This window comes from Podarcis tiliguerta, assembly GCF_965153285.1.
Source record: "Podarcis tiliguerta genome assembly, chromosome: 3".
Lineage (NCBI taxonomy): Eukaryota > Metazoa > Chordata > Lepidosauria > Squamata > Lacertidae > Podarcis > Podarcis tiliguerta.
In genome coordinates this window covers 86,406,121-86,422,193 of record NC_139536.1, presented here as the reverse complement: position 1 = coordinate 86,422,193, position 16,073 = coordinate 86,406,121, and the positions used below count along the sequence as shown (strand labels likewise).

Sequence of the window (16,073 nt, the reverse complement as noted above, 5' to 3'; positions counted from 1 at the left end):
TGTTGCATTCAAACTGAAACATATATGGGCATTTTTGTGAAAGTCAAATATAGTAGCAAAAATGAAAAAAAAATGCAGATAACATTCCTTCCATCCAAACTGTGGCATTCATTCTCTGTTGACCACAATGCTGGTTTATCATAATTTATTTCGCTTCTAATGCCATTGCAGAATAACCATTTCAGGTGTCGACTGATACAGTGGATTCCTTTTTGCATTATGAAAGCACTGTTGTGTTCAACATGTGCCCTCCTACATAAAAAGACCACCAAAAATTACTTTCCCTTTTCAAAGAAGAAAAGACAACATCAGAGAACTTAGGTAGATGTGTGAATTTTTGCCAGCCGCAGTGTTGCTTCAGCTTCAAGCAGCACACAGCTAAAGTAACTCACCCTGCCTAGAAATGAAGGAGCTGCTGTAGCCATTTTTTTATGTCATTGATTATTTTTTTAATGCCATTGATGCAGTTGTGGGTTCCTGTGGGAGATGCTCAGAATTCCTCCTAGCCTCAAAACGTAGGCAACAGCTGGCCTTTGAGGGGCTACGAGTGGTTGGAGTTCCTGCCATGAAGTAGGCCAGGGTCCATGCACTGTGTCCTCCCAGCTGAGTTCAAACTTGGTGCCTTATTCATGCTGGCACACTGTAGGAGCCACCATGTGTGAAGGGAGCAGATGGCAAAGGAAGCCAAGAACAAGAAGTGGGCTGAGGGCGAAGCCAGAGAACTGTTTCCACCTCTGATATCCCCTTCTCCTAGGGCAGCAAGGACATGATGGAGACTTGGCAAACTGGGGTTGTGGTTAGACCACCAAGGTTCACTGCTGTGTGGAACAAACTTGAATGCCATTGTGATGGAGCTCCAGAGACTCTGCCTAGGTAAAGGGACCCCTGACCATCAGGTCCAGTCATGACCGACTCTGGGGTTGCGGTGGTCATTTTGTTTTATTGGCCGAGGGAGCCGGTGTTCAGCTTCCAGGTCATGTGGCCAGCATGACTAAGCCGCTTCTGGCGGACCAGAGCGGCACACGGAAACACTGTTAACCTTCCCGCCGGAGTGGTACCTATTTATCTACTTGCACTTTGATGTGCTTTCGAACTGCTAGGTTGGCAGGAGCAGGGACCGAGCAACGAGAGCTCACCCTGTCACGGGGATGCGAACCACCAACCTTCTGATCAGCAAGTCCTAGGCTCTGTGGTTTAACCCACAGCGCCACCCGAGACTGCCTACTTACAGCCAATTTCACTGTATGTCCCAGGACCTACATAGAGTTTGGCAATAGGAACTGGTAAGGAAGCCACACTAGTAGGGAGGGGGCAGCACCGTTGTGTTTTGCTATATAATTATCATAATAAAAAGCATTATTCAAAATTACTGTATGAGAACTTCATGGTACACAGTTGCCACAGAAGAGGACTAATTCCAATTCTGAAGCGGGGTCATTAGTGTTGGGGGGGGGGGGAGAGATAACTTTTTGTCTGGACCTGTAAGAAAAAGCGTTTGATCTATTTATTTCATGATTAAAAAAGATCTTTGTACAATCACACATGGCACTATTTATTAAAAATGAATACATTTGCTATTATTACAATAGGAAAAACGTCATTAGTGTTAAGCTAGCTATGTGCAAGTGCAATTACTTTAAACAGTAATTATTGAGCTTGTGCACTGGAGAGTACTTCCATGACTCATATGCAATATCAGTTATATGAAGGGAATTCCAAAGAGAACAGGACTTGCTTAATTTTTTAGCAGTAGTAATTAACTTCTGCATATCCAGTGTAATTATTTCTATTGATTGAAGCAGAGAAGATATTTTCCTATCTAAAGACAATAATCTCAGGTTACAGTATGTGCCTGTTCCCAAAATACTATTTTAAGCAGTGAGTAGAACTGTAATTTGTCAAGCAGCCTGATTTTCACCAGAGTTTTCTGCTGCTACAGCAGAGTAAAAACTTACACAGCCATAGGAGTCTCTTGATTTCTGGGAGAGGAGGAAAGGCAACAAGCTGAAAATGAGAATAGTGCTCCTGCCCCTTTGTGTTAAAACCCATTAAATGCACATTTAAATAAAAATCAACAAGGATACACTCGCTACAAATTTGCAAAGTATAATACCAGATGGCATTATGCACTGAACAACCTTGTGCCTACATTCCCGCATTAAGAATACAGCCTACCTACACTGTATACAAGAAGATATTCAAAATGCAGTAAAACACTTTAGTTAATGATTTATTAAAGACCATCTGTCAGTATGAATCTTCTGTTCCCAGTTCTATTAATTCAGAAATTAACGCTCGCTCAGTCTCTTCCCCCATCCTTCTGCCAGTTCCAATTTCATATAATCCTGAAGGTATTATGGGCCTTTTGTCAGCATCTTAAATATAGTGATTTGAGTCAGATGCACTGACCATCAGGTTGGTAATAGGATGGGAGCACTCCCCCTCCTCTTGCATGCTTGTTTTCACTTGAAATAGTTACAGACATGGCCTTTTTATTTTAAATGAGGTGGAGGGGTCCCTCCACTGGATCTTGAACCTGCCCTGCTGCTATCCATGAAGATAATGGATCCAATCCAGACAGATCCAATCCAAATGCTGGAAAGAGGATTTTTTCTTCCCCAGTGCAAGCAGTGGGACTGTGGATGTTGCAGAGGCCATACCACTCATACGTCTGGCTTGTCCCTTGCTTGCTTGCTTATCTAATTTCTTTACTGCTTAATGTATTAAAAATATGGCTAAGCTGCATACAAAAAAAAAACCGAAGCAACAACTTCCATGTTAAGCAATATTTTGTTTGACAGTTTAAACAAAATATTACAAAAATTCAGTTACCTATAAAAATGTTACATGAAGACAACATATATTGTCTTATTTTACTGTATTTATTTATATCACGCCTTTCCCCCCTAACTGGACTCGAGGCTGCTTACAACTAAAATAGAAACAGCTTAAAGACGCATAGAATTTGGATGGTGGAAAGGAGCAATGTCTCTGCAGCCTCTTTTAAGTCACTTCGGAGGACTCAAGCCCTTTAAGGAGATGTCAAAGGTGATGCTCTTGGCTAATAATTAACATTTCCCCCCCCTTCCCCCCGTCTCTCTCCGCACGCAAAAAGACAAGAAATCGGAGCACAAGCTTGCATTTTTTTCGGGTCGGGGAAAGGGCAGGCAGGAGAGGGAGACGGGAAAAAATGGACACGGAACGCGAGCCGAATTGTGCCGGAAGTGACCATGTCATGCCGGAGTTGTCGTGCTACGAAACCGGACTTCGGTAGCTGCGCTTGGACTCTCGCGTTTGCTTTATCTCTACGGCTTTGGCCGAATAAGGGGTTGAAAGACAGGGTAGAGCGGCCTTCTCTCCGCGGGACGGAGATGTGCTCCTCCTACTTCCGGCCCCGGAAGTGAAGGAGGAAAAAAAAAAAGGCGGGGGCGTCGTCGTCGTCGCCACGGCAACCGTGGGAAGCCGGCGGAAGGAGCCGAGCTCAGAGGGGCGGTATCAGAACGAGCGGAAAAAGGAAAGAAGCGAGGCGGCGACGTCACGGCGGGGGGCGTGGCGAGCGTTACTTTTCGCGCGGGAAATTGGGTTCTGCTGGGTGTTGATCTGAAGGGGCCGCGCGGTGAGTGGCAGGTGGCTTTGGAGGAGCGGGTTTCTGGTATGTATGTGTGTGAGAGGATTATTTATCTCTTTCGCTCCCCCTCTTCGATTTTTTCCCCCGCCCAATGTCCCCAGGCCCCAACAGTTTGCTCCTGAGCGCATTTACTCAGAAGTAAGCCTGGGATGTAGCTATTAATGATAAATTAACATGTGCTATTAAGGTAAGGCGGGGAATATGCAGGGGGAATGATTTTGAGGAGATAGGGAAGTTGTTTGTAGAATGTGAACTGTTAAAACATAAAAGGGGTCAAACCATCGCAAGAAGTGTTGAATTTTTGGGAGGTTGGATGAGTTACAGTGGAATGGTATCCGGGGTGGGGTGCACGTTTTTATTCTTATTTATTTACGATTGTTACTTTGTCGAAAAAAAATAAATTATAAAAAAGGAAGTAAGCCGCATTGACTTCTTTGTGGGATTTACTCTGAGGCAGGTATGCATAAGGATCGCAGTCTAAATCCAGTCCATGGTCCTTCTCCCTCTGATCTACAGTGGTACCTCGTGTTACATCCGCTTCAGGTTACAGACGCTTCAGGTTACAGACTCCGCTAACCCAGAAATAGTGCTTCAGGTTAAGAACTTTGCTTCAGGATGAGAACAGAAATCGTGCTCCGGCGGCAGCAGGAGGCCCCATTAGCTAAAGTGGTGCTTCAGGTTAAGAACAGTTTCAGGTTAAGTACGGACCTTCGGAAAGAATTAAGTACTTAACCTGAGGTACCACTGTATATGTCTGTGCATGTGATGCAGCTAATACATCTTTAAAAATTGAATCTTGAAATTCTTCTGACTTTGTCTATAGACCTAAAATAAATAAAAGAAAGTCTTTTTTCTTTAGTGTACCATTGGAATCTATGTTCTGAAGTGTGGTTAACATTTGGACCAGCTTTTATTACTGTTTAGTTATATCCTAAACTGTTGTGATTCTGTTTGTCCTCTTACAGGTTTACAGGGAGAAAATGCAGTTTACTGGAAGGAGCAGACGGAAGTCGTTGAAGGTGGTGGCTGATAGACAGGATCAGTACCCTCTTAGCCTTCAGTTCTACCTGCAGCCTCCCACTGAAAATATATCTCTAATAGAATTTGAAAGTTTTGCTGTTGACAGACTCAAATGTGAGTAAACGTGTAGACTAGAACAAACCTTGAATTTTCAGAATGGTTGATTATGTGTTTTCCTTGAAATATTCTTATGTGACGCTTACTCACCCTCAACATTTTCAGGATCATAGAGTTAAGACATTAAAGAGTTATTTTCGGTATGGCTATCAGTTATACTTTTATGTAAGTTTGTTATAATCAGTTGTCAAATTATTTTTCCCCAACCACTTTTCAGATATGTATTTTCAGACGCATCTTAGATACTCAGTGCTACATTTCAAATCTGTCATTGTCTTGTTCTTTGCAGTACTCAAAGTAGTAGAGAACTTGGGTGTCAGTTATGTGAAAGGTTCAGATGATTATAACAGAAAGCTGGCATCCGAAATTCGGGCTCTTAAATTTCCGTACAAGGTAAGTAAAACTGAATAATTAACACTGAGTATAAACTTCATATTTCTGTGTAGTTGTGGCCACTGGAAGAAATAATTTTAGAGATATAGTAGTGTTGGTAGATTAAAATGGTTGCCCTAGGTCTTGCCCATGACATGTATGATGGTGGTGATGATGATAATATTAATTACTATTATTTTATTATTTATACCTCGCCCATCTGATTTGGTTTCCCTAGCCACTCTGGACAGCTTACAACACATAAAAAATTGCAAAACATTACACATAAAAAATTTCCTGATACAGGGTTGCCTTCAGATGTCTTCTAAAAGTCAGATAGTTGCTTATTTCCTTGACATCTGATGGGAGGGCATTCCACAGGGCAGGCACCACTACCGAGAAGGCCCTCAGCCTGGTTCCCTGTAACCTTGGCGCTGGACCTCAGTGTCCAGGCAGAACGATGGGGGTGGAGATGCTCTTGATGTCCAGTATAGGCTTTCCTATACAAAAGACCACCAAGGTGTCTAATAACTTGCATATAAAAAGTGATAACATAGAAAGAACATACTAAATAAAATGAAATAGGCAGTGGCAGATAAAAACTATCAGTTGAAAAAAAGAAAATCAAATGTTGAAATAGCCAGATAGTAGCAAACAGATGAAATGCCTACTGAAATTCAAATGACAAAGTACTACCAGAAAGGTGAAGGAATAAATCTTTCTGGGCAGAGCGTTCCAAAGCTATGTCCCATAATGAAGAATGCATTGTATGCTTTCCTGTAATTTTGCATCTGGCCATGATTTTGTCCCTGATCAAGTTGATGGATCTTGTTTGGTAGTAAAAAACCCCAGCATAGATTCTGGAAGCCTGCAATGTGCCCACTACTGACCTGTAGAATTGAGGTAGCAATCCTTATGCCTGGATGTAAACTCGGTGGACTTACTTCTAAGTAGATATGCATAAGATTGTGCTGCAAGTCTATTTATTTTAAAAGTTATTTATAATAAAGTATTTTTTGTGGTTGTTACAGTATATTATATGATTGTTCTTAACATTCTTTTTTGTAATTTAGGCTTTGGCTGAAGAGGATTATGATGCAAGAAGAAAAGATCACATTTCTCATTTCATATTGCGTCTTGCCTACTGCCAGTCGTAGGTATTGTTTGTCCAGTTACTGTTTAATTGCACAAACATCATGTTGTGGATTTTAAGATTTGAGAAAGTATATTTTGTAACCATTTGTTGATCCACATTCCAAGATCTTTTAGGATTAATCTTATTTGGGAAACGCTGCTAATTTCAGAATGAAAATCATAATGGCCGAGTTGAGACATCCCATCCAATTATTGTTACAAATGCTTCACAATGGTTTGGCATGTTGTCCAAATTAACAAACTATAATTAAAGCTCTCACTTCAACTCTGGAGGCAGGAGCACCATGGAGAAGGGAGTAAGCTTAGGAACCTGAACTTCAAAAGACTGGAAAACCAAGCAGATAAGCAATTCCAAACCATGGTTTTCCTGTTCATTTGGAAGTTCACACCATGAGTTGGGTTAAAATAATTGTTAGCGAAAGCCATGACTTGTTGAGCTGTCAGAATTGAGCCTGTTTCTTGGCAATGCTTGTGGGGAGAGGTAAGTGTCAATTGCAATGTGTTAAAAAGGACATATATTTGTATAGTGTTGTGTGTGTGTCTTTTAAGGAAAAAAACAGCAACACAACTTATCAATAAAATAACTTTACCCATTAATATGGTGTTACAATTAAATACTGAAAACTGTTATAAAGAGAGAGGCATTCAGACTTCTTAAAGAGACTCTTTCTAGGAAGCGGGTAACCATTTCCAGTTTAATCAGTGACCATCTAGGTCTTTTAAGATGCAAGCTTATTATATTTTAATTGATGTTAGCTGCATTAGCCTTGGACTTTTCTGCAAAAGTTTGAAGTCTTTATTTAAAAGCATTAAACTGATCTTTGTTTTAAAAGCCACATATCCTGTCTCATCCTGTGTCAACTTGATGAGGTAACTTTGGACATTATTTTTCAGTGAATCTGGTGGCATGGTGGTAATGAAAAATAAAGCGGTTCACCTGCTGGATTTTAGTAGTCCAATAGTGCCACCAAGAGGCAAAAGCTTACATTGTCACTGCTTTTATTCACAAATATTTTCCAGGGTTTTTGTCTCTCTCTCTCTCTCTCTCTCTCTCTCTCTCTCTCTCTCTCTCTCTCTCTTTCTCTCTCTCTCTTTCTCTCTTTCTCTCTTTCTCTCTTTCTCTCTCCCCCCCCCCCATTTTCCAGTTTTCTAAATTGCACAGTTCTCAACATAAAAAAGTTTCTGCTGGTGGCATGAGCCAAGGGCATCTGAACAACAGGAGAGCTGAGAAGAGAAGCATTGCTGATGTCTTTTTATCTCTTTTATCTCTTATCTCTTGGCTCTGTCAGAACACATTGCCCTCTTACATTTTTCAGAACCCATGGAGTCTTTGCTAAATTTCCACACACACTGCTTAAACACTTTCCCTTCCCAACCCAGCCACAACTGTGCAGTATTTTTTCTGCTGCCACCATTGCTGCAGGAACAACAGCAGCACTTCCTTCCTTCCTAGAACAGCATTTTAGTGGTGGGTGGGCACTGGTGCCACTTTTGAATAGGAACAAACCATATATCCTTGGTGGTTGCTGCTGTATTAATTTATCCAAATTGTGCGTGTCCTCTCTCGATATATATATTCAGTATATATGAATATGCTATTTAAAAGCTGCACCAGCACCCAACCAGTGTAGCAATGGTTAACCCAGGGTCCATAGTGGAAGTCAGTGAGTAGTGATGCAGCTGGGTCAGGCTAGTGAGAAACCCTCATGAACATCCATGGATCCCTCAGCCAGTGCCTGACCTGGCCAACCAGTGCCACAAGACTTTTTAACACACACACTCACACTCTGCCACCATTCTAAATGAACATGCACTTGGATGTTCTCAAATGTTGTAGGAGCTACTCATTATGGAGTGGAAGAGACTCCTTTTGTCCAGGCAGAAGAACGTAAGAGAAGCAAATAGCATAATAAAGAGCAATGAAAACTATTTTGTTAAAAATAAAATAAAGTGGTGCCCCGCAAGACGAATGCCTCGCAAGACGGAAAACCCGCTAGACGAAAGGGTTTTCCGTTTTGGAGGTGCTTCGCAGGACGAATTTCCTATGGGCTTGCTTCGCAAGACGAAAATGTCTTGCGATTCCTGGTTTTTTTTCCCCGCTCCCCACCCCCTTTTTCTAAGGCACTAAGCTGCTAATAGCCTTTTAGCAGCTAATCCGCTAATCCCGTAAGCCTTTAATAGCCGCTAATAGCGCTAATCCGCTAATGGGCTTGCTTCGCAAGACGAAAAAACCGCTAGACGAAGAGACTCACGGAACGGATTCTTTTCGTCTTGCGAGGCACCACTGTATATAGGAAATGCTGATCCAGAAGTAGAAACTGGAATGTTGTAGGAAGATTTCAGGTTACATTTTTGTTCATTTGACTTTCAAAGAAAAACTACCGTATTTTTCGCCCCATAGGACGCACCTAGTTTTTTTGGGGGGAGGGAATAAAGAAAAAAAAATTATTTCCCCCCCAGGCGTGGGGGAAGCCCGAGCTTCCCCCGACCCTAGCTCCCAGAACAGGCTGCTGCCTGCAAGCCTTGCGAGCCCAGTGCGCGAGGCTTGCCGACATCTGCCTGAAGCGCGGGGCGGGCTCCGCAGCTCGCCCCGTGCTTCGGACTGCAGGCTGCTGCCCCAAGCCTTGCGCGCCCTGAAGCCTGGAGAGCGAGAGGGGTCGGTGCGCACCGACGCCTCTCACTCTCCAGGCTTCAGCGAAAGCCTGCATTCGCCCCATAGGACGCACACACATTTCCCCTTCATTTTTGGAGGGGAAAAAGTGCGTCCTATAGGGCGAAAAATATGGTATGTAGAGAACTGCAGTTATGTGTTTTTTAAAATAACTAAACATATTTCAGCATGTGTTTCATGTTCCATTGCAGGGAGGAGCTTAGGCGGTGGTTTATCCAGCAAGAAATGGATCTTTTCCGCTACAGATTCACTCAGCTAAGTGGAGAATTGACTAAAAAGTTCCTTGAAAATGTCAGCTTGTCATATGATGTTGTAAGTTTCACAACTTTGAATTACAGTGTACGTGGTAGTGTTAAAATGCTTAATATCTGAATGGAAGACTGAACAAAGTTTGTAATCTCTCTCCCGCACACACACCCCGCCATTCCTTTTTGACCATAATGCTTGTTTGGGCTGCTGTGCTTGTCAGTAGAAAGCCACTTGATCTCCAGCCATGCCTCATAATGAATCTTCAATTGCTTTTCTGAAGATCTTGAGTATGGTCCTTCCTGGTACGACAGCAGGAAAAATGTGACTATGTGGTACGCAGACCAAATGCTGTACAGCTGTCCAAATCCATATTCTGGCTCTGAGTTTTACAAATTGATGTTCCATCTATGAAGATGCATCCCAAACAGATTGACTAATTTCTACGGGCAAGCTTTGTTTTTGGGTAAAAAACACATTCACGTTAGGTTATAAAATGCACACTGTCAACAGCTTTATCTGGGGTTTTTGAATTTACTAGATGTATTTTTCTTAAGATGTAATGCTCTCACTGAAAAATCTGCGCTAATAGGCGACACCTATGAAGGGAATGGTAGAGATGATATACCTAATTCATAATCTTAACCTGTGAAGGGAATGATAGAGATGATGCACCTAATTAATTAATTTTACTGATTAGTGTGTGTACCACACTGACAGGCAGCCATCATTTTACAGGGGTGATGGGTGATAGTCTTGGAGATAGTTTAGAGACGGGATGGGGGGGGGGGAACCTGTGGCCTTATGGACTTGACTGGACTCCATCTTCCAGCATCTCCAGCCATCATGACCAGTCGTCAAGAGTTGATGGCAGTTAGGAGTGGCAGATGAAGATGATGGACTATGCGGAGTTAGCCAAACTCCGGAACCAGGTTGACCTGGTTCCAAAGAGAATGGAGTAAATTTATTGAGTATTTGAAAGGTCATTGTAAAAATGCGAAGACACTAGCGGGACTGAAATAAATCTTGTAAAGTAATGTAAAAATAGTATCTGACCATGGACAAAAAAGGACTTGATATAAACAGAAGGACAGAAACTGGCAGTTAAAATACGCATACAATTTACTAGAAATTGGAAAACCACTTGAAGGGATGGAGGGAAGTCACGAGCTCGGCGGAGCAAATGTATTTGATATGTATGTGAAAAGTTGCTATATTTTGTGTTTAAAAAAGAAAACCAATAAAAAAATATTATTTTTAAAAAAACAGTTGATGGCAGTTGGGTCCAGCCACATCGCACAGCTTGTACTCAATGAGGAGTGAACTTATCCACAAACCCCATTTGGGATGTCACACTAAGCCAAACCTTGGCTTAGCTCAGTGTGGCACGATAGCAAAAAAGGACTGGGGAGGAGCAAAGTGGCTGCAGCCTGTATGGCCATGTGTTAGCACTAGGCCATGGTTTGGCTCAGTGTGACGTGTGAATTAGCCTGTACGCTAACACCTGATCCTTGCATACTAAGGGTGAGATTCAGCTCATGAGTCCTATCAGTGGAAGCCTGAACAAGGACTTCAGCTTCTTCAGTGGGGCTTCCCTTCCTGCAAGCCCCCTGAATTGGTTCAAGAGTGTGTGTCAGCAGAGCCTCCAGAGCAGCTTTCAGGGAGACTGATGGAATGGTTAACAAAGCAAACAGTCAAATTCCTCCCCAAGTAGAAATCCCCCCCCCCCAAAGCACTTAAGAAAGGTTGTGTGAAGGGGATGGGTTAAAATGAAGTTTGCGATGTTTGGCTGACAGTTTGGCTGACAAAGTTGCTACAGAATTGTACAAGAGAATGGTGAAGGTTAACAAGATCTGTACGAAGGTTTCTCTTCGGTTATACTTGTGTTTCTTAAGGAAAGGTTAACCCTCCCAACAGCAACCAACCCGAGAAACAATATGTGAGAGCCTTCAGTTCAAATCCTTTGACAAATGGCAGAATACATTTTTTTTTAAAAAAAAACCCTTTGGGGTAGTAGAAATGGTGTTGCAGTTTATCTTTTTGAGTTGCATCCTGGGAAGCTGGAACAGTATTTGCAGCATTGCTGTTTTCAGAGCAACCCAGACAAGGTGCTCTCTAAGGGCCTACCCGGACTTAACTAAGAAGTGGAGGGAAAATGGGCCCCTTTCTCTTTCACTCAACAGAAGAGAGACTAATTCCCTCTCTGTTTTTAACAGGCAATGGGGAAGGGACCCTTCCCATTTCCTAACCTTTCTTTTAAACTTCTTAGAGACTTGTTCAATGAAGGTTAGAAAGGGGGAAGTAAGTGCCTGCATGGGTTGCCACCAAGCCTAAATGCACAAGGTGTCAAAAGGTTATCTTGCTCCTTTTTCAACCTTTTTGCCAATCCACTTTCATTCAGTTCCTAGAAGTGCTTCAGAGTGTTTCAGCACTCCAGGAAGGCTGTTGGCTGCTTGTGGATTGACTGACCCTAGACCGTTAACCAGACTTAAAAATATTATTTTTGTTGTTGTTGTTAAACATGGATACTCCTTTTTTCATTTTAAAACTTTTGCAGTTGTGATTGTAGCCAGTGAAAATGGCAAGGTACAGTACAATTGAAGTTTATAGTTCTGTTGGTACTAATATTGTTTCTGAGATATTGGCTGGATGTCTTCCATAAGGCAGTCTACTGCTTGAACTTTACTGACTCCTGAATTTGTATTTAAATGCACCTGTATTTAAGCGTGTGCGCACACACACACACAATTTTTTTGTTAAGAGTACATTGCATTGCGCTATTGAGGGAGGAAAAATGGTGTCCTGGAATAGTCAGATGGAGGAGCTAATGCTCTACAATGCAGTTACTGGCCGGCTGTGCCAAAAAAATATGGGTGGGTAGCAGAAGTCAGTAAAGTTCAGTTTTTCCCCAGGTAGCTGCTCTTTGATTTTGTTGTGATTTTCAACAAAAAGTCTTTGGAGAGGTTTGTTAAGTAGTGCAAATGGCAGTGCTTCAGTTTCCTGTTTTTATCACTGAATAGTTCTGAAAAGAGCGGGCATCTTTCATTTTATTTCACTTTCAAACCTTTCTAATTGAGCAGTAGAGGGATATAAGTGCACACTGATAATTCAGCATCTCAGTGAATGGAATGTTCTTGACTTTCTGTGAAAGCAACAAAAGGGTAACTGTGCTTTGACAGCAGTTAATTAAAAGCTTAAAGTGCCTGGTATCTCCTGTGCTTTGATTTGCCTAGCTGAAGCGTGGCTTCTAACCTATTTGAATTCCAGTAGTTGGATCAAAACCACTTGGTTTTTATGATGGTGGTTTTTTTGCTTTTGTTTTGGAGATTAGTATCTACATAATACATTTCTAAAAATGGCAGTTTGTTAGTATTCACTTCCAGCAATTCAGTGGGAACTTGAGCTAGAAAACCTTATTTTCAGCAAGATGCCCCACCCATATTTTCTTGACCAGGTGGTACAGACAGGTTGGGCAAGCCCAGCCAGAGGCATAGAAAAGGAGTTGCCTTAAACCTCTTGTGGTGAACCAGTTCCCGGCCCAGAAACAAAATTGAGTTCTATTGATTCCCATGGGAATCTTCTCTATTGGTTTTGGAAAGCACGTAAGTACAAATAAGTAATGGAAATATCTGATATGAAAACATAGGTCACAAAGCCAAAGAAGAAAAGTGTTTGATCTTAATAATAATAATAATAATAATAATAGTTATTATTAATACCCCACCCATCTGGCTGGGTTTCCCCAGCCACTCTGCACAGCTTACAGCATATCTTGAAGATGGAGTTTAGGTAAAAAAGAATCACACAGAATCACAAAATTGTAAGTTGGAAGGGACCCAAAAACTGGTCCAGCTCCCTGCAATACAGGAAACCTGCCCGCATCTATCCCTGGATGGGCTTGAGCCACCAGCCTTCTGGAAGCAATCTTAGTGGTCTAGGTTTTGCAATGCTTCATCTTCTCTTTATTACTCTCTGCTGACTAACCAAGAGCCATAAGGTTCATTAAGGGCCATTGGACTTCGCTTTTTAATTCATCAGCAGTGGCAATTGCTACCTGCCCAGCATCCCGCAGCCATGTCTTCATTCCCTTTTGGCTTGTTTCTCTTAAAAAGCAAGCAAACAGGAAGGTGTTGAAAGGAGTGTCAGTCACCTTCCCCTAGTTTGCCACCCGCTGCAGCCCAATACGCAGCTTCATTTGTGAGCTGCCTAGCAACCTTCCATTTGAACTCTGCTCACCAACACTGGTGGCTGCTAGCCCGCCGTTCCTCTCGGGGCACCTCTCTGTAAGCATTCACCAACCCCCAGTGAATTTTAAAGGATGGGGGAAATAAATGTTAATTAGAAGGAAAAGGAATGATAAAGAGTAATAGTGACAGTTGTCCAAGCAGCCCTAGAAATGTCATGGGCAATAAAGAGAGGCCCTGAAGTACTATAATTAAAATCCCCATTGAATGATGGTGAGAAACGTCTAATCCTAGATTAATGGTTTAGTAGTAGTCTGCACCAATTAATTGATTTAAGCTTGCAGCCCTACAAAAATGGAAATGTGATTAGAAAACAAAATTATGAGTTTAATTGCAAGAATTATTATTAGGATTTTAGACACCAGGTTCTTGAAATCTGTTGGTACATTTAAAAAGAAAGTTGGCGTCCATGCTGTAGTTTCTTTTTTTACTTGGAAAGAGCTTCATTTCAAAATAAATTTTCCAACTATCAAGATGCTATAGAAGGCAGTTTAAAACTGGTATTGATGGTCAGGCAATGCTTGAGTGAAAAGCTGAGTTTTAATAAATGATGGAAACCTCACCTGCAGGTGTGGAGAATGTTCACCTCTGTGCTATCACAGTGTAGAGTTCCTTAGGCTGCAGCACAGTCAACAGGGCATCGTCTGAAGATCTTAAACATACCTTCTCATGATGTTGGGTTGGTTGAAATGATTTTGAGGTGATGGCAGGACTGCTCATTGTGGAATATCCAGGAGCCTTGGGAAGCAACTATGGAAGAACTTCTGAAGGCCTTCCTTACGGGGCTCTATTCCATTCCAGCTTGCTTAATGGTGCATAAGGCTCCTTATTGTAAAACCTTGGGAACCATGGGAAGGTAGACTCGGTTTCTTCTTTTACTACTCAAAGGCTTAGTTTTGAGGATGGAGGATGTTGAAGTGTGGAGGGAAATATAACACAACTTCTTAATGCTACTTCCATTTTTGTTTCTTAACACTTCATACTTCATTTACCTAATTCAAATAGTTACTACCTCATTTGGATGAGTCGTCTTCCTTTTTCATTCCTTTGTATTCTTTTTCCTTTAATAGTACACCTGAGTTCCACATTTTTGCAAGGCTTAGCTTAGATGCCTCATTTATTTTAACATTGTAACTAAGAGATCTTCTCTTATAATGTTTTCAGTGATTTTCAAAGTCAATAACTTTTGTTTTAGATTCCAAAATCCGAAAAGGTGAACATTGGAGAGAAGCTGCGAAACTCAACTCCTGGTTTGGGTGGCGTTAAAATAGAAGAGTTTGTCTTTTATAAGGTAAGTGAGCAGGCTGAGGTGGTGGGAGCATTTTGTATAAATGAAAAAATCTGTACAGTGGTACATCGGTTAAGTACTTAATTCGTTCTGGAGGTCCGTTCGTAACCTGAAACTGTTCATAACCTGAGGTACCACTTTAGCTAATGGGGTCTCCCGCTGCCACCGCGCCGTCGTGCGATTTCTGTTCTCATCCTGAAGCAAAGTTCTTAACCCGAAGTACTATTTCTGGGTTAGCAGAGTCTGTAACCTGAAGCGTCTGTAACCCAAGGTACCACTATATATTCATTATCATAACCTCAATTTCCCAACCCATTTGGGCAAATAGTGCTTCTACTTCATTTTCTACTTGCTTCTGCCCACAGTTCTTATGTATATGACTCGCCTTAAAGGAAATGATTTGCCAATGTATATAGTAATCCTACACTGCAAATATCTATGCAGTTAAGCAGATGATGTATTTCCCTGGGTGGAAGTTGGGTAAAACAAATACTGGGCTGCATTCGAGTACGCTATTCTGTTAGTAGAAGCTGGCACAAGGATTCATCCTAATGCAATGGGTCTTTCCTCCTGTGCCCCTCGTACCTCCCTCAGATCCACTCTAGAGGCTTGAGAGAACTTCCAGAACAACATGTGGATTGGGGGGAAAAAGGCAAGCAATCTCCTTAGTGCTAAGCTCAATTCCACCCATTATACCCAGAAGGAAAGTAATTTCTGTGAAATGATTGCTGAAGGAATCTTCCCAAATTTAGACTTGGAAGTACTGTTGTTTCACCTTAGGCTTCTCAGGACCAATGAGTGTGCTAAAAAAAAAGTGGTGTTTATCAAAAATGGCCTAGCCTGTCCCTTTCAGAGATTACATCTGCCTTTTCTGTCTTTCAGGTTCCTTTCTGTGATGCTGTGGATTTAGTCCGTGTGAGAAAAGTTTACCTTCACGACGGCTATGCCTATGTACCTCAGCAAGATTTTGTTACCATTGTTCTGAACAATTACAGAACCAAACTGTCAAAAGCCCTGGCAGTAAGTATTTTTCTTCCTAATTTGCTCTGTGTTTTACACTCCCTTTTCGGTTTTCATTTTTATAAATGGTAACGTTCCATTCAGCCTGCGAAAGGTGATTGGGATAGGGCATGGGGATTTGTCTTTCAGGATTTGAGAAGTACTTCAACTGCTTCGTCTTTATCTTTTTTTCTTTTTTAAAAAGCTTCTTATTCTCATTATGTCAGACTTCACCTTACTGTACATTGTAAAATTGGAGCCTTTCTGCTTGAGATGGCATTAGTAATACACAGTGGTTTTATACGGCAGTTCTTATTGACAAGCAGTTTTCTG

The 16,073-nt window shown here is 41.7% G+C and overlaps 1 protein-coding gene across 1 annotated transcript in view; it reads left to right on the top strand.

Annotated features, from left to right (window-relative positions):
- PRIM2 (DNA primase subunit 2) overlaps window positions 1–16,073 on the top strand; it is a gene marked incomplete at its 5' end in the record, with an annotated part of 63,478 nt that overhangs the window by 2,269 nt on the left and 45,136 nt on the right. The window contains 6 exon segments of the mRNA XM_083431646.1: window positions 4,594–4,762; window positions 5,055–5,158; window positions 6,211–6,290; window positions 9,155–9,275; window positions 14,649–14,744; window positions 15,624–15,761. Of these exon segments, the coding sequence (XP_083287772.1) occupies window positions 4,594–4,762; window positions 5,055–5,158; window positions 6,211–6,290; window positions 9,155–9,275; window positions 14,649–14,744; window positions 15,624–15,761 (708 nt within the window).